At 38.0% G+C, this 23,975-nt stretch overlaps 1 protein-coding gene across 2 annotated transcripts in view; it reads left to right on the top strand.

Moving 5' to 3' along the window:
• The window catches only part of DCLK1 (doublecortin like kinase 1), a 239,713-nt gene that overhangs the window by 115,844 nt on the left and 99,894 nt on the right, over positions 1-23,975 (top strand). For both annotated transcript variants that reach the window (XM_051608524.1, XM_051608526.1), the window contains exon 4: positions 7,275-7,374. In XM_051608524.1, the coding sequence (XP_051464484.1) occupies positions 7,275-7,374 (100 nt within the window). The remainder of the gene's footprint in view (positions 1-7,274; positions 7,375-23,975) is intronic.

The following is a 23,975-nucleotide window of genomic DNA, read 5'->3' as shown; positions in this document are numbered from 1 at the left end:
TTTCAACCTATTAGAACTGTCAAGTTTCTATTATTTTTATCTGAACTTTGGAGGATAAATTTGAAAGTTTTGAGAAAGATTTATCACAAATTAAACACATTCCTTAAGAAGAAGGTGATGGTACAATGGCAGATCCTGGGTTTTTAATTTAGATTGATTTTCTTGTAAGTGTGCCATTATTTAGTGCATCACAGAAAAACGAAGTAGAGGATGTTAAAATTAGTGTATAAAGTGCAGTGTGGGAAGATTTTCTTGTCCTTATGAAAAGCCCTTCTTGAAGAAGAGAGAAATACATATTTTAACTGAGGAAAACAGTGATTTATTTGCCAAATTTAGCTATATAAAGATAATAAAGGACAAGCATTATATAGTACAGAATGGATGCTGATAAATACACAAATTGTACAAGTGTTTTGATACATCTTCAACAATTAAAAAAGTATAGCAACCTCTGAATTGGTGAGAGCCAAATTAGGAGTGGTCAGATCTCAGCTGTTTCTGCTGAATTTTAGTAAAAAAATTCCTGTAGTGATTCCTTGTGTTCATCTAATTTGGGGGAACACACATACTGTTTTAGAGGCATTAGTCTTCAGTGTGGCCTTACCAGCCAATTGGTAAAGAGCGTTGCTGTGTAGCTTCAGCCAGTTTGAACCCCTATAGTAACATCTCTTCACTTACAGAAACCCCTACAGTAACATCTCCTCTTCATTTACAGAGGGCACTCTTGCAATGAGAATCTCATGATTAAATGCTCTTCCTCACTGAAAAGCTCTCACAGCTTGATGATGCAGTTTTCACCATGGAGATTTCACCCCAACAGAAAAGAATGAATTCAGTGCTGTTCAGGTTCAGAAATGTGTAGCAGATACTTCCCAATGCCTTCAGCTAAGCCACCACCTGAGGAGAGAACCTGAATCAGAAGCTGAGAGAGAAAGTACCTGTATGCTAATGATAAATTATATTTTTTGTAGATGACAGCATCTCAAGAAATGGCATGTGTGTAATGACAGATTACATGTGGGCATGAATAAAAGCCTCAGAGCCTGAGCCAAAAGGAAAGGAAATAGGCTTGCCTTAAAATTGAAGGGAATATTCAAATGTGAATGTTCAAATTCCTGTTGAGGTCTAGTTCCTTTCCCTCAGAAAGGATATTTCTTGCTATTATCCCATAGTCCATACAGAATGGGGCTGGCTAAGGTTCCTCCAATTAAAAAAACCAGCAAAAAAGCTTGATATTACAATTAGGATTTTAATTTCCCTTTCCTTAAAGCCTTATTGATATGTTTGGATTTCTTGCTTTGTAGTAATGACCTACAGAGCATTTACACCAATATGGAACAATTAATTTCTGATTTTTCCAAAACTGTAAAATCCTTCAAAATGCATAATGGTTGTTTTACTGCTTTTTCTGCTAAGGGGAGCTCTACACAGTAAGGAATATGTTACAAAACTAAACAAAGCATTTGGAAAGCTAGTATAGGAAGCAGCCCCGTACTGGCTGGGAGATAAATGTAGTAATATGTAGTAAGTGTAGCCTTTCCTATGAAGAAAGGCTGAGAGAGCTGGGATTATTCAGCCTGGAGAAGACTGCGGGGAGACCTTATTTTGACCTTTCAGTACTTAAAGGGGACCTGTGAGAATGATGGGATCAAACGTTTCAGCATGGCCTGTTGCAACAGGGCAAGGGATAACGGTTTTAAACTAAAACAGGATAGATTTAAACTAGGTGTAAGAAAGACATTTTTTACAATCAGGGTGGTGAAACATTGGAACATGTTGCCCAGAGAGGTGGTAGATGTCCTATCTCTGGAAATATTCAAGTTTGTACAGGGCTCTGGGCATCCTGATCTAGTTGAAGATGTCCTTGCAGTGGGGTTGGACTAGATGACCTTTAAAGGTCCCTTCCAACCCAAACTATTTTATGATTTATAAGCTTTCAGGAAAATCCATACCTGTCATCCTGTCATCAGACTTCTTACTGACTGCCTGTGGTAGGTGGCAATGAAATCAGTTCAGGTTCTGATCTGAGATGTTCCTCCATGAATCCATAGACAGAGAGTGTGGAAATGGATAACGCAAGTACTGCAGAGGTGGTGGTTAGTGGAAAATGTAGCTTGGTTAATGAGGAAAATAGAGGGAAAACATCAATAAAGATTGATTTGTATCTTAAAATAAGGAAGGTGTTTTTTTAAAAATGTCTTTTTGCCTGTTAGGGAAATGAAACTCAACATGAAATTGTTTCAGGTTCAAGAAAGCTACTTTAAAATAGCTTTAAAACTTCCTAGCTGGCTGGCTATGGGTTGAAGTCTGGAGGATGCTTGCCACTCACTCTCTGCCTGCCCCCTCCTTTGGGATGTTTTTTCTCACCAGCCTTGTTATGCCCCTCAGTCACCTCTTCTGTGCACTCCTGCCTTGCAGCTCTCTTCCTTCCTTTACACCTCATGTTTTCTTTTTGCCATCCTTAATTTTGCCCTTTTCTTTTTAGAAAAATACAATACTCACTGATCACTTGAGTTTTCCATATGTCCTTCTGCATGTTTTTTTGTTTTACCACCTCATTTCTTTGTCCTCACTTTTCTTTCCATCTCTCCAACAGCCTGAAGTCAGCCCAGCTTGAGGTTTTATCATTGCTCATCCAAAATAGCTTTCGGCCTTGAGTCTAATTAAGTTGTTGTTAATAAAAGAACATAAACACAAAGAACACACCCCTTCTTCTTTTCTGTCCAAGAACCCAGCATTATGAAAAATGTAACAAAAACATGAGAGTTAGTAATCCTGGTGGTCGTGGTGTCCTGTGCTGGTGGTGTGAGCTATTCCTGAAAGCAGAGGAAAATTGGAGTTTCTGATTATTTTTTATTTAGAAATGTCAGAGTTAGGATTAACTTGATATGTTTTCATCTTTAAAGAGATACGAAAGTATTGTTTCAAAGAGGTAAATATTAAGACCTGAAATGTGTCATGTCAACTCAGGAAAAGCAAAGACTCCACAGTAGTTTGGCAATTTCTCATTGATTCTGGGTAGTCACCTGTATTAAAAAAAAAAAAAAAAGAAAAAAAAAAGAAAAATGGAAGTAATTTTTAATGTATCCATAGTGTTTGTACTATGATGGAAAGCCAGTCCTGGGGCTGGACTGGAAGACAAGTGTGCTGCTTTGCTCCCTTTTCTTTTCCTGGGGCCGTTCACCTCATCTGTTTTGCACTCCCTCAGTGGCTGAGGGTGCCTGGCCCAGCTGGGACCCTGTGTCCCCTCTGCACTTCTAGCTAAAGCACCACACTGATATCTGAGATATGAAATAATCTGGGGTTTTTCCTAGGCAGACACCTGTGTTTCCCACTGAAAGGGCATGTGGAGTTCATAAATTGTTTAGTAGAATTTGTGGGGGATCCAGGCTGCAGCCCATACAACTTGCTTAGGTGAGTTTAGGTATGATGAGTTCTTCTGCCTCTCTTCTGTTTTGCGTCAGGTATGTACAGGTCAGCTAGTCTTTTATGTGACTTGAGTATTGTCTGAAGCCTGTACTGATGATTGATTTTCTTTGCTGCTGCTTGTCCTTCTCACCACCGATGCAAAGAATTGTAGTGCTTGAGACACCCTGGCCTCGGATAGTGTTACTGATACTTATTTATTCCCCTACAGAAAGTAAGAGAGACACCGTTAACTTTAAATATCACCTCACTGCCAGGAAGTTTTTTGTTTACAAGTGTCACAGGATATTTTATACAAGGTGTGTGGTAAAAAGCTTTTATTTGTTTCAGTTTCTTTTTACTTAAGATGTATATTGGACTGTTCCTGCCTGCATAGACTTTGTTTTCTCCACTGTGATAAACATCCTTGTGCAATATGGAAGATAAAAACTTACTTGTGAAATAGAGGAAGATGGATTCTGTGGCTTGAAAACAGTGAAAATGTTCAGAGAGGCTTTTGTATTTCGCTGTTTTTAAATTGACTAATTTTAAAGCTGATCATGTGCAATAGAGCACACTGGCCTCTTAACCACTGGTACAGACCTGTATGGGTGATCTGAACCAAAACTTCTAAGGAGCTGTGTTCTACAGAAGTGAAAATGGGTAATAAAAAGCAAGTCTTTTTGCTTAGCTGATGACTGAGTATGAATAGAAAGTGCTTGCAAATTTCTCTCCTGAAAATCCTGGCAGAGGGTGCTCTGTATTTGTTAGACGCCTTCTGGAAAAGCCCTTCAGTGTAACCTCTGAGGAGCAGAGTAGGCCAAGGAAGCTGAGACAGATAGGATGGAAAAAGCAGACAGTGAAGGACATTGCAAGGCTTCCAACAAACAATCTAAAAAGATAATGGAAGCCTGAAGAGAAGTTGTTCTTGAAGAGGATGGATTTAGAGGTAACTCATGCCCTTGCTGTGGGCTTTCTAGGAGCTGGAATTATATTTCCTAAAGCAATAAAATCTCAGGAGGGAAGAAAAACTGTAAGAGGTGTATGTAATTTTACATACAGTTTAGGAAAGTGAGAGCATGGAAAAAAGAGACGAGCATAAGAACACATCAAATGGCTAATATAAAATTTAATAAAAACTTTAAAAAGGATATCCAAGTACAAATTGTTCTATTTTGCTAATCCTATTCTCTTTCTTATTTGCATTTAAATTGCACTGATTGAACCTGAGGTGTTTTAAATATTGCTATAGTTGAGCCTGGCAACCTCCATATTAATGTCTTGTTTAGGCTTGAATGAAACCCTCTTAACCAGGCAGAGCCAATAATTTCTGAGTTTTATTAAATCTATATCATTTTTTTTTAATTCAAATGTGAATTTAATTTTCATTTGTGCTTGTAAAAATAACTCAACCTTGTGCCTAGGGTTGCTTATTATTTGTTCAGTTCTAATACTCTGCTTAGTATAAAATCAAATGTAAAGGTTATCACTTGCCAGAAGTGTGACAAACTTGGGAGGCACACAGGAAATCTCACAGGATTTTGAATGTCATTTTGCAAATTAATAGTTTTGTGCATGCTGTGGGAGAGGTGGCAATTTCAGAGGAACTTGACTGAAGGGAAGAGATGTTTGATGCTTGGTGGGAGTATGGGGTAGGAAGATAGGCAGGATATGTCTTGTGGACAAAAAAAGAGATGGGAAGTAAATGAGTTTATATAAAGATTGCTGAGGCTGATACACTAATAGAACATAAACTGAGTAGGGACATGATGAAAAGCTCTATCAAATATTTACATTTTTGGTGTTGGCATTCAGGTACTGTGTGGTGTTAAGCTAACAGCAGTGATAGCAACAGGGTTGTGGTGGACCTAGATTTCAAATTATGTGCATTGCTCAGGGAAAGGATAATTTGGGGAGTACCTTTGTCTCTTTTTGGGTATTTATTTCATTTGGGTCTTCTCTTGCTTTCCTCTTTTTTTTCATTTGCTGCTTCTCTAACTTTAAAATAGTTTTAAAGACAAATCTTACTCTGTAAGCAAATCATGATGTGTACCACTCTTTTTCTTTCTTAAGGTTTTTCTAGCATAGAGGCGCATAACTGTTGTAGATACCAAAGCCTTCAGACATGTTTCTGGGAAGCGTTATCTGAATTGTATAAGCCCTAGATAGCAGTTAGTTCTGGTTGGGGTGGTGGGGAGTGTTGCTTATTTTTGTGTCAAAGTCTGTCTAATCTCACTAGCTAATTCTTTCACTTGTGTTTTTGTAGACTTTAAATGCTGAGTTCTCCACCTGCTTTTTATGAGGGGGATAATCTGATTCAGCTGGACTGATCTCAACTTTTTAGGCAATTTTAGAAATTCTATTTGTGTTACTTTTCTATCTGTTGATTTGAAACTCTATTTGTGAAATTACCCTGTTTGAACATTAGTGCACTATTTAATTACAAAACATATAAAAAAATCAAACATAGCCTTTTAAAATCTTATTGTAAATGTGAAACAGGAACAGAGTTTATAGTACTGTTTACCAAGTGTCTTTGTTTTTTAAAGGTAGTCACAGAATCACAAAATCTTAGGGGTTGGAAGGGACCTCAAAAGATCATCTAGTCCAACCCCCCTGCCTATCTGGGCAGCCTGTTCCAGTGCTCTGGCACCCTCACAGTGAAAAAGTTTTTCCTTATGTTTACGTGGAACCTCCTATGCTCCAGCTTGTGCCCATTGCCCCTTGTCCTAGAGAAGAACCTGGCTCCATCCTCCTGACACTCGCCCTTAACATATTTGTAAACATTGATGAGGTCACCCCTCAGTCTCCTCTTCTCCAAGCTAAAGAGACCCAGCTCCCTCGGCCTTTCCTCATAAGGGAGATGTTCCACTCCCTTCATCATCTTTGTGGCTCTGCGCTGGACTCTTTCAAGCAGTTCCCTGTCCTTCTTGAACTGAGGGGCCCAGAACTGGGCACAATACTCTAGATGCAGCCTCACAAGAGCAGAGTAGTGGGGGAGCAGTACCTCTCTTGACCTACTCAATACACCCCTTCTAATACACCCCAGGATACCATTGGCCTAGTCATATATTTGTTTGTTTTTAAAATTTGTCAGAACTGGATCAGTAAAAATCCAAAGTCGCATTTTGGGAATTACTGATTTTTCTTTAAGAGCATGAGTAAAAATAGTTGTATGAATAGAAACTTTAAACTGTTAAGTAGTGTCTTGTGAACTAAAAGCTGTTGTAAGGAAGTCTCGTGTATGGACATAAAACTTAACCAGCCATATCCTGACTTAATATTTGGGAGTAGAAAGGGATTATTCTTTTACTCAGTACTAGGAGAATCATTCCCGGCTCACCTGATGGTTCAGCTTGTTGCCTTCGAAGAAACTTCACATCAACTCTGCTGGAAAAGATGAAGATTGTGTGAGGGAGACTCAGTTCACCTGTATGAGTTTCATTCCCTGTACTGAAGATTTTGCGGAAATTACTACATTTAATTCTGCATACAAAGCTATAACCTTGTTTCGTGGCAGTGAAAGGATAGAAATGTGGGCTCAGAAGGAAATTAATTATCTGCTAACTATTGAATGGTACCTTGTGCGTAAACAAAAGGCATTTACCTCATCCCCCATTGATGTATGGTGTAGTAAATGTGACAGTTACGGCTTTTTGCCTTATCTCTCTCTCCCTGCAGTGCCCATGAAAGTGTTTCTCACTTGTAACAGATGGTTAGAGCACAGCCTTGAAATTTATCTGCAGATGAAGCCCGGTTGATTCCATTAAAAGTGAAGAGTTTTCATGCAGATGGAGAAAAGGAGTGATTTATTGTTCCTACAAATCTGATCATGTGATATTTCTTACAATGCCTTCCTTTCCTTCTAGGTGATGTGCCTTCAGGATTTCTTTGGTGATGATGACATTTTTATTGCATGTGGACCAGAAAAGTTCCGTTACCAGGATGATTTCTTGCTGGATGAAAGTGGTAAGAAGATGTGCTTTAAAAATGGTTTTGTAGATTTCCGTATCATGCTAATTGAGCCATAACTGGATCACCTAAATTGATTTCAGATGGAGAATAAATATTTTTATTCTTTAAATTCCAAGTACTGACAATAACAGGTGATTGAAAGTAAAAAGAAAGCTGCCAAGGAAAAAATATCTGCCTAATCAGCATAAAACTTTACTTCAGCCTGAATTTCATACACCATTGGAACTAGTAATGTGTTTGGGGAAACTCCTATTTTGCAAGGTATTTCTTAGTATTTTCTATTTTCTCCTTGAATTTATACTACTTCTTTATCCCAGTCTTTTGGCCTCACAGTTCGTACCAATGCGATTTGGATAAGGCTGCAAAGTTAGCATGATAAAGGAAGATCAATATAATTCTTTATGGAAGATAGATATAATTAGCAAATGCAGACAGTCACCTAAGAAAATTCAGGGTGCTCTCTATTTTGTCAGAGACTGACTAATACAATAATGTAATTGATGTATTTAATCCTCTAGGGAAAATAAATGTTTGATTTGCAAATGACTTTGTTGTTATAAAGAATATTCCTAACTTATGAACCACAGTAGTAAGAAAAAAACCTATAAGCATTGTGCATTTGAAAAAATAAAAAAAGAGCTGCCACTAAAATTTAGTTTAATTTTGTGTAGAGCAGGACCCAGTAAAGACTCTGCACTCTCTCTCAGTCCAGCATATATATCTAACGTATCGGTACCAACTCAGCTCATCTATTTTTGAAATATTGAAGGTCTCAAAGAACAACAGACTGAAGAATCAGAAGTAAGAAAAAAAAAAAAAAGTTTAGAGTAGTAACTATTTCATAATCATCACGTCCACACTTGTTTAATTTCACAACTTCATCTCTGCTTTTTGATGCAAATATAAATTAATACTTAATTGTGATGCAAGTGTATTTCCCTTACTAACTTGTGGACTTGGAAGGCATCTTGGTTTGCCTGAATCCAGACAAATGCTCCATTAACTTGTGCAGGAGTAGGAGAAGCCAGCTTGCACAGACCTCATGTTATGAGCTGAAATACAAGCCTGAAAAAGGAGTTATCTTTGCTACTGGGCAGGGGAATGACATTTTCTATTAGTCACAGACAGAAGCAAACACAGTTTGCACCTTTCTCTACAGGGCTTTATAATATGGAAATGAAAATCAAATAGTTCAACAGATTTGCTCTTTGCAATAATGAAATTGCTGTAATTGCCTCTAAGGTAAAATGTGCTAATCATGAAAAAGAAACATGAATCATCTTTTGGGCAGGAATTAGAAATGTAAGAGGGACGTACTTGGGCAGCAGGGGAGTTTCCCAGGTGGGAATGTGGCCAGCATGGCTATGCTTGCCTTTCATGAAAGGAGAGCTAGGTAGTTGACTACATAGTCTAGATTCACTCGTGTCTCCTTATGTGAAAGGGGACACCGGTGGCTACTTGGTGTCTCCTCTCAGTGAGTCTTGCAACAGTTTTTCCAGAGCTGATTCAGGGAGAAGTTCCAATGATAGATTTGTCTGTCATTCAGAGTTGCTGATACTGCAGGTCAGCAAAAAACAAAGTTTCTGGGATTTGAAAACCAGTCACCTGTACTGGGTTTCATTTAACTAACACTAGATACCAAGAGAGTAGGTAACTGCAGCTGAGCCAATCCAATACATTTCTTTCTCAGTAAGCAAAAGGTAGACCTCTTGACAAGGTAGTAGGTAGATACTTGATTAACCCAGCTTAAAGTGATTGTTTAGAGTGGTTCATGTGATTTATACTCCAGAACTGTCTGAATGCTTTTGTAAATAGATCTACATGTCTGATTAAGTTGTTCTTACCTACTTTATATTTTTCTGAAATTGCTGAAAAAACTTTTAGGATGAGTTTAATTCCACCCCATCAGAAAGGAAAAGTCTAAAGGCTCATCATTCTGCATTATTTGTAGTCATCTTTCTTTCTCCTGCTCCCATGGCTTGCTTCTAGCACAGGAGCACCTGCTAAAAGCCACAGAGTCAAAAGCTTTGGGAAAACAGTCTAGAAGTCAGTGAATCAATCTCCCTGTCTAAATGTGGGATTAACATTCCCCATTTCATTTCTGATACACTTGTCTAACGTGTCCCTGTAACGCTTCTGATGAGAAAGAATCTCTAAAGTCCCAAGACATTGTGTGCCACTGGTGAACTCTCCTCACTGTTTTTCAGCTATCTTATGCCAGATCTCCTTGCTATAAATGAAGTCCATTACTACTTTTCTCATCTACTGCGAACATGGGAAACAGATTATTCCTTTTTCTTTGAAGAAAATCTGTGGACTGCCATGAGCCTCATCAATTTTATCTTCTTTAGGCTGAAAAATTAGTTCAGCCTTTCTTTGTTTTGACTTCAGGCTCAAACCTATCCTTGAAGGAGGGACCATATTCCTTCTTTGTATCATCTGCCTTCTCTGTTTTATATCTTTCAGGAAGAGACATTGCATATGTCCTTGGCAATCAGTTAAGAAAAGTCAGTTAATTAGAGATCTATCGAAGAGAGAAACAAGCACTCGGCACTATATATTGCAATTTCTTCTCTCTTCCTTGATGTACAGATGGTTTTCATATTAAACACACTGTTTATCACATGAAATACAGAATCCGTAGGCACTATGCCCATCATAATTCCTAGTAATGATCTCCACATCTGACCTAATAGAAGTATATGATAGCCCTACACACTTCCATCAAGAGAACTGCAGATGGGACATGAAGGTGCATGAGAATGACCATAAAATCAAGAAGTAAATATTTTTTGTTAGTCAAGATTCAGTGGTGATGCTGTTCCCATAGAAAGTTTTTGTGAGAAGTGTAAACACAAAACCATTATATTAATGAATCACACATTACATCAGCCAGCTTGTAAGAAGAAAAACTCCTCACCATAAAATATGGCAGTGGCTGCTTCTGGCTTTGTTAGCTTGGAGTTCTGGAAACTCTTCCAGAAATCCCAAGTTTTTTGTTTTGTTTCATTTTGTTTTCTTTGAAAGCTGAACTATGATGGTTCAATTTTCAAAAAGAAGGTCAGAGAATGGTATTCTATAGCCCTCAGCTGCTTGTTGGCAGGGATTAGGCTTTAAGGGCCATGGTCACAAAAATATTTGCAATCAGCTATATTTTAGGCACCTAAACAGGATTTGGCAATGTAAATAATTCATAGGATTGGCCCTAAATGAGAACATCTCCTTGGCTTAAACAGATATTTCTTTCTTAGTACCAAGAGTTTTTTAAGGCTGGCAGGATCCGACTTAATTTTTTTATTATTAAATTAATTTTTATATTTAGTTAATGTTGGCCGAGTGCTTTGGAAGCTTAAGAGTTGCACAGTCCTGACCGACTTCATCATGCACTAGGATGCATCATGTAAAAAGGCTGCAGTCTCCTCTGACCAAAGCCAGCGTCTGCCTCCAAGCAGAGTGTAACCAACATAGAATGTCTGGATGTGCAAGGAACTGCAGATCACTTGTCAAGACCACATATTATTTTTATGGAAACAATGATGAGAATGACTCTTTTCTAGGGGAAAATCAACACTGGAATCTTTGAAACCTAATTTCACTCTGACTTTGCTGGCCTGTGTTAGTCCTCAGCTCAGCATCTCTGTGCCGGCAGTGTTACTGCTTCATCTTGCCAGCAGCTGAGAACTTGCCAGGAGAATCTGAGTCCTGTGGTGTCCACACACGTGCGTGTACGCATGGCGGCACGCACGTGCATCCGAGTCAGTAACTGCGGTTCGGGTCAGGACTATCATGTTTATCCCTGTTAATAACTGTCAGATTTCTGTAACCTCGATTACTCTGTCCTTCCTAAAAGAAGAAGGAAGGGGAAATCAGTTTTAGTCCTCGTCTACCCTGATTTATAGGACAAGGACTGATGTGTTAAGCAGCTTTTGGCTGGACTTAATGGTGGAGAGCATGTTGGCTGACTTACTCTGCCCTGATCAAAAACTCGTGCTTTGGCAATTGGAAAGTAATGGTGGGTTCTGGGGACTTTGAGATATAGCTTTGCTTTCAACAGAGGCATAAATATAAAGTGTTCCACTGCAGCGTGATATTTTCAAATGTCAGCAACTCCTGGGCCTTGGAGACAGATATTGTGTGTATGAGGCAGAAGCAAATGAAGGCAGGAGGGACTAGTCCTCTGACTGTGTGTACCATTCAGACTAATGGTTCAGAAAAGGCAGAAGGAAAGAAGCTGTTTTTCATTTGGGTTTGCATCCAGTGCCCCTTTTTATTTTCTCTTTCCAAGACCTCCAGGTTTAATCTCCAGCCTCTCATCATGCCTTTAGACACTTCCACAGAACACTCAGCTCCCTCTCACTTCGCACACCCTTGCTTGTCCTCATTCCCTTCCTCACAGTAAGGACATTAATTGGGTCTCCCTTTTATCCAGCAGTGTGACAGTTTCACAACTTTCCCAAAACTATGGGAATATTCCCTCATGGAGCCCACCTGTGTCCAGCCATGCTGGAAGTTGCTTCCTCCCTCAGCCTGCGCCCCGGCTCCTCTCTGGCTGCGAGGAAGACTCGCAGACTTGCACTCTACCAAACTCGGCTGTTTGGTAGAGTGCAAGTAATTCGCTTGTTTCTGTTGTGTTAAACTCTTAAAAGGCTAATGCTGATCTGCAGTTAAACAGTAAGAACAGGCTGTTAGCATGATCATCAGGTGCCTGTCAATATAATGTCATATGGAGTTCATTAAATAAAACCTGTAGTAACACTGGAGTGGAAAGAGCTGTTCCCATGAAAAATGCATTTGCAGAATTTCAGGCTTTTTTCTGCACAGGATTTCTCTTCTAGTATTTGGCTTTTTTATATATATGTTCTTGATTATATAAGCCCGTTTCTTTACCTGTTGTCTGCAAGCTATTTGCTTTCAATAGTCTCTAATCTGTCTCACAGGTCTACTCATTTGAGACATTGCTTCTCACCTTTCTGCCTAAGCATCTCTAGCAGTGAGTTGGGTCACTTGAATAATAAATCTTTTCTCTCCCTGGCTGGCAGATTTATAGACATGAATAAGGACATTAGAGCTTTCAAGAAGATTACATCTCTACTTTCCAGTCCAGATTTACACTTTAGTCCCTTTCTCTTTTGTCCCTTTCCCCACCTCCTCACCATGCATAGATGTATATTTGCACAGATACCACTTTTCATCAATGTTGCTATGACAAAGTTGCCTGTACATATAACCAGGAAAAATTATGAACACTTAAAACTTATAAAACATTCTTTCATTGAAACTAGCCAAACAGTGAGGCCACAGCTGATGCTAGTTCCCTCTGTTCATTGAACCAAATGTTCTTCAATATGTTTTCTCAGTATTTGCTTTCTTTGATGTCTGTTAAAAATAGCATGAATGAAACACCATCCAACAAATTAGAACTGGTGGAAATTCCCACTTAATTTGCATAAGGAGTTTTGAGTTTGCATATTCCTTCAACATTTTTCCATGGTATAAAATATAATTTCTATGGTTTAAAATATTTTGGATATAAAAATACTAAAAATCTTGGGGTCCAAAAAATATCAAGCATTTCTCAATAATATGCATATTAATTAAATTGCAGTTTTATTGGGAATTTACAATCTCCAAAACTCAGCTTCCTTTAAAGAAAAGAAAAATTGTTATTAAACTTTGTCAGTGTTACTATCTTAATGTACTGGCAGTTTTACTCATAACAGGTGGTGTTTATTTATTCTGTATAGCTTGATATTTTTGCTCTTTCATTTTATCTTTCTGTTTTAATTTCTTGAATGAATCTTGCCAGGGGAATGTTTAGATTAATCAGATTAGTTCAGGAGAAAATATTTTTTCTTACAACACTTTTAAAACTAATTTCCCAGACTATGAACATATCAGTTACCTATCCAAATGCAAAAGTGCAATTCTAATTTTTATACTAATTTTATAAACAAACTTTTAGTTCTGGGGAAGTAGCACAGAAATTTGGTAGACATAACAGGGTAGATCTTGGTATTCGTGTTCATAATTTGACTGTCTCATATATCTTTTTTTCATGGAAGTTGCTTTATTTTACAGAAGATTATAGCTTCCAAAATATCAGCTTTCTTTGACAGCTTTTTAGGAGTGACTTTATCTTTTGCTTTTCCAGTTCACGGGAAGATGGAAGCAGCAGACAGTAGCTGTATATTGTAACCCCTTCCTCCAAGTCCGTTAAGTAGCTTTGTGACAAGCATAGAAGAGTTTAATATAAGAAATGTTTAGAAGTCAGAAGTTTAGAAATGTTTAGAAGTCAGATTTAGATTTCCCATATCTCTATCTTTGTACTTGTTCTGGTTTGGTTTGGTGGTTTTTTTGGTAGCGGGGGAAGGGCTCCAGGGCGGCTCCAGTAAGAAGCTGAGAAGCTCCCCCTGCTCCAAACCCAGCCAAGGAGCCATTAGAGGGACAATAGATGTGCCTCAGTGATTAACATACGGAAGAACTGAGATAACACCTGAGCAGAGAAGCATTTGAGGGACAAGAGCTGTGCTGGAGGAGGAGACTGGTGCTGGGGAGGTGGCTGTTCCCGAAGGAGCCTGTGACTCTGTGGGAAGTCCAGGCTGGAGCAGCTACAGACCCTGTGGGAAGGACTCAAGAAGAAGAGGTTCATGGAGGACTCTCTCCCTTGGGACGGACCCCTGGGGAAGCAGGGAAGGACTGTAAGGAATCCTTCTTCCTGAGGAGGATGGCACAGCAAGAACCACCAGCCTGTGAACTGACTCTAAACCCCATCTCCTGTCCCCCTGTGCCGCTGGGGGGAAGGAGGGAGAGAAACTGGGAACAAAGTGATTTGGGCCTGGGAAGAAGGGAGGGGTGGGGTAACATATGCAAGCCCTGCACTTTGTGTTGTCTGTGTCCTCTGTGTGTTTGATTTGTGTGAAATTAAGTTATTCTTTTTTCCCCAAGTTGAGTCTGTTTTGCCCATGACCTTAATCAGTGAAGAACCCTCCTTGTCCTTTGTCTCAACCCATGAGCTTTGTCCTCCTCATTCCAGTGTGTGTGTGGGGAGTTGAGTGAGCAACCATGGGGCTGTTCCTTTGTTGTTGTGTGGGGCCCAAATCGTGACATTTATTGGCGAGCCAGGCAGGAGAGAAACAAAGAACCATGGCAGTACTTTTCCTCATCTTGTTAATTCTCTTGGTGAAATGAAAGATCTTGGCAAGTGTATTTGTGTCTGTGATTTTCACAGTTTGCAAACCCTTTCCAATGCTAGAAACTACTAGAATCTGATCTATTTCTGAAAAGATGTACTCTGTAGTCCTATTGTAGGAGATCCTTGTGTGAGCAACATAGTCCCATTTTCTGCAGTTATTATGATTTTATATGAGACAGCTTTGACATGAGTAGCTCTTGTAGTGTCACTCCTTCATTATTTGGTTTGAGAACCTAGACAAACTGTGACGTCTGCTGAACTGTATTAGGATATGCCCTGGAGACTTGCCTGTTTTTTGGGAAGTATGATTGTATCAGAGAGATTTCTTACTGAGATTAGACTCTACTTATCATTGGTAAAAGTGGACTGACTTGTTAAATTGACCATTGTAATTTTCTACTTCTTACAGAAGCTACAGGCCTTATACCTGGATTTTAATCGTGTCTTGAGTAAGCGTGTGAACACTTTTTTGATGCCAGAGCTATCCACAGATTCTCTTATACTGGCAAAATATTTTAAAAATATAATAATTATTCAAAATCCAGAGTTCCTTAGCTTTTAGAAATCAGAAACTTTCTGAAGGCATATGAGGAAAATGTGTTCATCCTCAATATTCTTAAAGGCCTTTAAAAAATCTTGCCAAACACAAGCTGCAGTACAGCAGCTGAGAGAATCAAAACCAACCTGGATAATATTTCGAAGTGATAAAATCGGAAAGTGAGTACATCAGTGATAGGTATTAATATTTACATATTCATGCATATTTAATGAGATGCTGTGTACACAGACACAAATGTATCAAGTATAAAGGGTTTTATAGTTCTGCACATATCATCAGTTGAAGACCTCTGTGTAATGTCTATGATGGCCTGCACTGCAAAACTGATTGTTCAAGATACATGCTGCACTAGTAGTTCAGTGCTGTTATTTTCAAAATGCAACCTACAGACATTTCCTATTGAAAATCTCAAAAGTGTTACCTGGTGGTACAGGTTGCTTCTGTGAACAGTCACCTTCCAGTAAACTTTTTTCATAGCATAGCTCCCTGCAGGAGGACTGGATGCTAATATTATGCATAAAGTAATCTAAGGCTGAGTAATCATTAGGAAGTCTCATGTTGCCATGGAATTGAACACCCGTAGGTGGTAGGTCATGGAACTCTGATTTGAATTCTTTTATTCATCAGTCAGAGCTTTTTAAAAATTTTGTTCTAGAGGAATTGTAAGTTGTTTTTTTGTTTGTTTGTTTGTTTTAGAAAATCTTCTAGGGACTAAAAATTAATTGAAGCAAGAGGGGAGTAACCTGAGGTCTCTTTCTTTTACCTTGAGTGCCTGGATAGAGAAAAGTTTTTGGAAAATTGCTAATTATTCATAATAGAGTTAGAAGACAAAGAAATCTAAGTTTCTTAGTTTTTCTTGTTACTCTGGAATAGGAAAGTTAATTTTTTTCACAGCTACTCTTAAGATTGTGTAGCAAAAATGGGAAGACAACAAAGCAAGGAAGTTTCTGTTGAAGGCACTGTGCTTAGGCAGAAAAACTTCCTGCAGGATAACAAATTTTATGAAACTTTGTAAAAATTTTTTCTGTCTTTTTTACATGCTCTTTCTGGTTTGCAAACACATCTTAATGTCTATATAGTAGGTGATTTGAGAAAGTGGAAGAGACCAATTTTTGCTTAGCAATTGCTGTACTGCAGGGCTGAAACACAGGATACCTTGTTTTGTGCTTAAAAAAAATCAATTGGGGAACCATGGGGACTGAACCCCAAGAAGCCTAACTTTGTGTCCTGATTTTGGCTGGGATAATTTTCTTTCTAGTGGCTGGTATAATACTGTGTTTCAAATCTAGGCTGAGAATAATGTTGATAATGCACTGGTGTTCTAGTTGTTGCTCAGTGGTGCTTACACAGAGTCAGGGACTTCTCAGGTTCTCATCCTGCCCTGCCAACAAGGAGGCTGAAGGGGCACAAGAAGCTAAGAAGGGGACACAGCCAGGACAGCTGACCCTAAGTGGCCAAAGGGATATTCCCCACCATGTCATGCTGAACATGCTGAACAATACAGCTGGGGGGAGTTGGCAGGGGGGTGGCAGTGACAGCTACTTGGGGATTGGCTGGGCATTAGTCAGTGGGGTGGTGGGCAGTTGCATTGTGCATCACTTTTTTTTTGGTATATTCTTTTATAATTATTTTATTTCCCCTTCGTTTTCTGCTCTGTTGAACTGTCCTTATCTCAACACATGCGTCTTACCTTTTTTTCCCCAATTTTCTCCCCAATCCCACTGGAGGTGGGGAGTGAGCAAAGAGCTGTATGGTTTTTAGCTGCCTGCTGGGTTAAACTGCAACACTTTGGGATCAAAGAAGTTGCTTGAAATTGTAATTAAAAATAGAATTGTTAAATTCACACATAAGCATTTAATAATAATGACAAACCTATGTAAATAAAACAGCATTGATTTTTTGAAAATCACTTTGGGGAGCACTTTTCTCTTGAGATTCTGCTGGGAGTCTACCGGGATCACAGCTCACACTGGATGAAGACAGACAGCTGTTTTTACCAGAGGGAGAAATGCTGAGATATTATCAGAAGCTTTAGACTTCTTAGATGTATATTAGAGATAAAATACTGCTACTGCTAAATTTATTCAGTTTAAAAATAATGATATTACAGAAGAGCTTTCTTAGAAAGAGCACTAGATGTTGTAATCATATGTTGATTTCATTTATGTTGAATAGAAGATTAAAGAAAACAAAACCAGTCCAACAATTAAGATTGTTTTTAATATAGAAAGAAAGAACACCTTGAAAAATCAAGAGAATTAGTCAGTGAAATCTGTTGGATTCAAGAGTTTGAGAGCTTGAATGTTTAGTTTGGAATTTCAACCAAAAAGCAACCCAAAAACTGTCTTCGGTTTGTATCTGTCTAATATATATTGGTAGGGGTCCAAAGTCAACTGAACAAAAATGGAAAGCCTAAAAAGAATTGGTCAGTAAAGAATTCTATACCAAAACCTAGACATGAAAATATTCACATTGACACATTTGCCAAAATTATGCTGATTTTGACCTTGCAAACAAAATTAAATTAGATAAAGATTTTAGCCAGATTAGGAAATGAAAAAAAACCAAACCAACAACCAAGCCACCATGAACTAAGTGTGTAACAATGACAGATCTACTATTTCAAGATTTTGGCCTCTGTATTCAGAAAAAAAAAATAAAAAATTTAGTGGGAGAAATGCATCTTGTCTGCTCAGACAGTGTGGAGAAATTAATATTACTGCCCCAGAGAAGAATGCAGAAGTTAAGGCAGTTGCAAAATGCATTCTGTTGTGTAAGACAAACTTGTCACCATCAAGGAGAAAAATAAGTACATATACCCTAGTAAGACAGCAAAGGAATTTAAAGCTATGCAGTTTCCTCTAAAGCTGAAGAAACCAAAGCTTGTCTGTGATTTCATTACTCTTCTGAATTCCTGTACTCAATAAATATAGGTTCTTTGAGTATTTAGACAGGACATCAGGCTTGTGAACAAACTCGTCTATAAACCTCGTAACACTCCTCTGAACAATCTCTGAGGTATGCAGTGATACACAAAATGAAAGATGGTTTCATGGGCTATTTCCAGTGTAACAGGCATTTTCAATCTGCAATTATTTAAACTTTCACAGAATAATAATTAAAAAAAAAAAAAAATCATTGGGACTTCACACACCTCAGTAACTGTCATGGTATTAGCAGATGTTCTTAGTAAAGCCACATTTTCCAGATAAATCCCTATTGCCAGTATGACTCAACCTGTTTACTTTAGTTTTATCTAAATAATTACAGCAAAATTTAATTGCCTGAACCAGACAGCATTCAAGGAGAACCCATTAATATTAGAGGCACAAGCTGCCTAGGGATTTGTAAATTAGAGACAGTCCTGGATATTTTTTAACTCAGGAAGCTAATTTCTGGTTTTTCTGTTGAAAGGTGAAGCACTGTTGCAGTAAGTCCACTGCAGCTGAAAGCAGTGGTACCATTGTGGAGGTAGAAGAGGCAAAAATTTGGGTGGGCTGGCAATTGTATGTGTCTATAGGTGGCAGAGGGATTTTGTTGCCCACCTAGCAGCACAGCTCAATGTGCCAGGCACGTGTCCAGGTGTGTATATTGATTTAATATCAACAGATAAAAGTGTTTTGCTTTAGTAAGAGTGGTGTATTTAGTTGTTTGATGCATGAGAATTTTGTCCCTAAAAATATGTTGTTGAGGAGCCCTGTATGATAGGTAGTTTGTCTGAATCTCCAATTTTGCCTTTTTTCCTGTATCCATTTGTAGACTCCTTAGGCTCTGGTTTGTTTGATATTTCCTTATGTTGCAGCTTAGTATTTCCTCTTGTGTGTATGAAAATCTGACAAAAACATTGAGAATCATTAATATTTTACACTGTATGCATTCTTTTTGTTAAGGGCATGCCAAGTAATGTTTTTATTTTAAATAGCTATTGAATACCAATTGTTTTTTCTTCAGACAACATAATTTTATGGTTTTCTTTTTTAAAAATTGCTGCTTAATGACTTTCAATACTCTTATTATGGGCAGATTTGAGGCATTAACTAGAAAAAAAAATTCAGGATGTCATATTCTTAATTCCTTGAGGTATGTTTTTACTTTATGCCAGACAGTTAGTGTGTAACTCTTTAACTTTCTTTAAAACCAATCCTACTGCAGTGGACACTTACATAATACCTTTATTTAAATGAAACAAAAATATAATTGCTATAATTCCTTCTCTATTTTTTTCCAATGTTTTGAAAGTTTAATCTCCTTTTTCTAACATTACAAGCAATCTACACCTACTTGCATGTTCCTGCCAACCAAAACTAAATTCAGAGCAGTTGCACAGGTCTGCGTTTGGAATAATTCCATTCCTTAGGGAAGTGTAATTGGTGAATTGGACACGATTTTGATACAGCTTTTCATAATTGATATGAAAAGAAGCTACAGCTTTTTTTCCTCCTGTGATATAACACTCTGTTTTAAATGTATGGGTGGATGATGTTTGGTAAAGGACAAGATGAGAGGAAAACCTGCAAGAAATGCAAAGTAAACATTCCGGTAGTTTCATAGTAAACCTTGTAAGTACACAGCAAGGTAGCACAGAATAGCCAACATTTTTTAAAAGTTTCCAAGGTACCTGATACTGTTGCTATGAGTGAGTCTATAATTAGCCAAAATCCCTACACATTGATTGAGCTATACTGGGTATCAAAACCAATTACTTCCTGCTAGGCTAAAATAGTCTGGTTCTTACTGACACTGATCCACATTTTCTGCCTCCAGACCAAGTGTCCTGATATTTTGCATGCAGGATGCAGGTAGGAAGCAAGAAGAAGCCTGTGTCTGCAGTCTCATAAGGACATGCATCATGGAGGAAAAGCACTTCCATTCATCTGTCACCTTCCTAAGACAGTCTGCAGTTTCTGTATCCACCATAATTTGTGAGCAAAAATGCATAGTCAGTAAACCTTAACATTAAATGTTTAGTTAGTCTGTTTAAGTTAGTGTCCTAATTGTCAGGTAATGGAACAAGGCAACGTTGCAGGTGCTCTTGATCTCTCATGCTGTCCCCACTGACTGGCACAGCTGTGCCTCATGTCACTTTGTCGCCCAAGAGAACCCCAGTCTTGGAAACCTGTCTTGGATCTGTGAATCCACTGCAAGAGTGAAAATTAAAATTTTGGTAATGATGATACAGCACCAGGAGGCTTCATGTTTTCTCAGGTTGCATCCATAAACCAAAATGCAGTAGGCATAGCTCTTAAGTCACACCAATACTTTGCAATTTTGTATTTATAGCTATCTTTGTTCTTATTAGAGAACTTTAACCTGGGCATTTCACATACTTTAAAAAAACACTAATCCTCAGTTAGTATGATGTCTGTTTTTTTAGTGATAGCATCTGAGCAACAAGCAGAACTTAGGGTTACTTTTACTTCTAAAACTGATTAAAGAATTTTCCTCACCTGTAAAATAACTTTTTAATTTATGTTCTTAAAATTGTTTCTAGGGTCTCATGATCTATCTCTGTATTTCTTGTTTCTCTGTGTCAGACTGCTTTGTTATATCCTTTGACAAACTATATCCACTTTTAAGTAATTTCAATTGAAAAAATATTAATAAAACCTGTAATTTTGTAATTGTAAATTACTTAAGAATGACCATGTTGCACATTGCATAATCACATCTTGTCTAACAAGAATGTCTGTACAGCAGTTATCTAACTTCCTAAAACTCACTGAGATATTAACATTGCAAATAAGGATTTCCTTAGGAGCTGGATTTGTACAGATAATCCAGAAATCTGTTCCAGTTAAGTTAAAGAAACTTTTGCCCAATCACTGAAAAAAAAGAAAATACAGTTGGAACCTAATACAACTTGTTGTTATTTCTTTCTTACCATATGGTATTTAGATTTATTTATATTTATACCTTATTCTTCATCTCCCCATTAATGCATAGAGTTTCTGAAGTCCAAATCAAGTTAAAAGATGTAGTTTACATTTCCATTTCAGATTTTTTTGGGCACTGGCCTTACTAAAAGACAGAAATTCTTGCTGCATTGCACTTGGGTTTGATAATAGGTTTGAAGAGTGAAGTGGCTTTGGAAAGAGCAAGGCCTTTGTCAGTAAATATCAGGGCTGAGAGTTTCTTACAGTGATTGAAGAGCTGATGAATCAGCAGACTTTTTACAGAGGCACCATGGTTCTTCATGAGCTCTTTACCAGCCTGCAAGCAACTCTCAGTTTCTGAGATGGAAGCTTCATGGATAATTACTTTTTCTAGTGATATTGCTGTAGTTGGATGAGACGTTTCCTTTTTAAAGCACATAAATTATTTCCATTAAACTAAAGGAATTTTGTTGGCTTTTGGGAGGTTTTGCACTTTAGGAATGGCTTTGCCTGCATAGTGTAGTTCAGCAGCCTTTTTCTTCCAGCAAAATAGTAATCTGGAATATTTCCAATAGTGTTTGCATTCTAATAATTCGTGTTTCAAATTTTTGGTGCTGTATGCTGAAGACAGCTGGTGTAGTTGCTGTCCTAGGATATTAATGTAACTGTGGGTTTTTTTTCTTTGTCATTGCAATGTATAAGGAGGATGCACATGCTCCAGGCTCTCAAAAGAGATGGCAAAGGCATAGCTTTCCGTGATACATAGTAATTTGCTGTAGCTATAGCTGTGTTTTCCTGTTAGCTCCTCATGCAGCTAATGAATGGAACAATGTATCTCACCTTGCAAAGTACATAAAGTTGTTAAAGAAATAATAGAATATTTCAGCTGGTAGGATATGAACACTTCTGCTTTCATAAGAGGCCAAGCTTCTGAAACATGTTTCTGCTTATATGACAAGTTTGAAACATAATTAGATACAGAACATCCATGATGAGTAAGGTTACGTTAGCATGTTAGCTGTGATACAACTTTACAGATGAGCAGTTTCTCTCCTTGACAGATCACAGGGACAGCTTATAAGTATGCTTACCTTAGAGTCACAGAATGAGTATTTTCAGGACAAAGATTGTATATTTTTATGTGTGTGGAAAAAAACTATGTGGGAAAAACTTCAGTAAATTAGCAAGTGCCTGGACATAGATGGTTAACTCTTGGGTGTGCTGTCATGAGGTCTGACACAGCATCTGTGCACGCATTGCCAATGGGAGAAGGGAAAAAAAGATCCTCATCCCAAACCATGATTTTAAAAAGTTTGAGTCCATTCTTCCTATTGCAGCACACTCTTTTTGTGCATTTATCATTAGAAGCAAGGTAGCTGTCAGGCCTCCCACTTGGAAAGTGTTTAGACACCACATACTGTCTACATTAGAAGTGCCTGACTGGGCAGAACATGTGGCTGCCACTATGGCTACTGTAGTTGAAGTTGGCCTCATTTTCTTTAAAGTTGCCTGTGATCTGCAAACCCAGTAATGAAGAAGGAAAAAAGCAATGAAATGAAACAGTAATATATATCTCCTGGGTATTTCAGCCACAGAGCGCTAATTAAAATCTCAGACTTAAATATCCAATCCTAAGGGTATAAAACAGTGCATAGGTTAGCTAGAAACCGTAACTTCACAGATAAACAGTGGCAAAATAAAAATATAACTGTCTGGGGCCAGGTCACTTGGGTGTTAGTAGATTTTTATTTCACTAGGTGTTGGTTTATACTTCTGAAAACTCTTGTTCATTTTTCCAGCTTTGGCATATATTAGCCGTGTTATCAGGTTTTGAGCTGTAATATGCCAACAGATTATCAAATGTGGTGCAACAATTCCTGGTGTGCATTATTCACAATGATCAAGATGCACCTTCTTACAATATAACTCCTCACCTGAGGGAAGTGTCCCATCTTTGTAGGCTCACCTCATCACAGGGTAGAGGAGGATTCACATTGTGTAGAAATCCTAGTGAGAAGCTGTTAGACCTCAATGCTCAAGGAATTTCATGCTAGCACTTTTTAGTCTGTCTTCTTTACCTTCAGAATATCTCCAAATGAATTAGTTGGTGCACATGTTTTCCTCTACCCTCATGTTACAATCAGCTGAGTGGTAATGTGTGATCTATGATAGAGTAGGGCAGAAATAGAAATTATGTGTGGAAATAGCTAAAATTAGACTATAAGAAGAGCAGATACACTGTAAGGAAAAAACTAAAAATATCTTCTGATGCATACACAAATGGAAACAAAACTTCAATGGCCAGTGTACGGATTCTGTTGCTTAGATATTTTGTTCCTTTAATGATCTGTTGATGTTTGCTTCCCCTTTTCAGAAGGTATTTTTGGGAGTTTGGTTTTGAGGTGGTTTTCTTTAAGATGAGAAGTAATTATTTTCTTTACTTTTTGTTCTTTGTTAAAATTTTACTATACATGCATGTAAAAATCCAAATAAATGCTTTAATAAAAAAAGAAAAAAACAAAAAACCTCTCCAAATCCAAAGCGCTATGTCATAATACTGTGCAAATATTAAGCAAATTGGGCTCACAAATGTTAAGATAATTCATAGGTTATGGTTGCCTTCAAACTATGTTTTACTTCATCAAGGTAGAGCGAAGTTAGTAGAGTTAGGTTAAAGGTTGGACTGGCTGATCTTACAAGTCTTTTCCAACCTGAACCATTCTATGATTACTTGGCTTCCTTACTGCTTCAGTGTGGCTGTTTCCTCCTTCCCTTACAGGACAGCACTGGGAATACAAAACAGTGAGCCTCCAGCTCTCGTTTCCATGTCTGGAACAGCAGTATCTTGTAAATATGAGGAAGGGAAATTGGAAAGGAAGTTATGCATCTCCCCTGGTAGCTCCAGGTGGGAGAGGCTTAGTGGTGGCTGTACAACATGGTACACCTAACCATGTAGTCAGCGGGCAAAAGC

Source organism: Apus apus, chromosome 1 (assembly GCF_020740795.1).
Source record: "Apus apus isolate bApuApu2 chromosome 1, bApuApu2.pri.cur, whole genome shotgun sequence".
Lineage (NCBI taxonomy): Eukaryota > Metazoa > Chordata > Aves > Apodiformes > Apodidae > Apus > Apus apus.
This window is presented reverse-complemented; position numbering and strand designations above follow the sequence as displayed.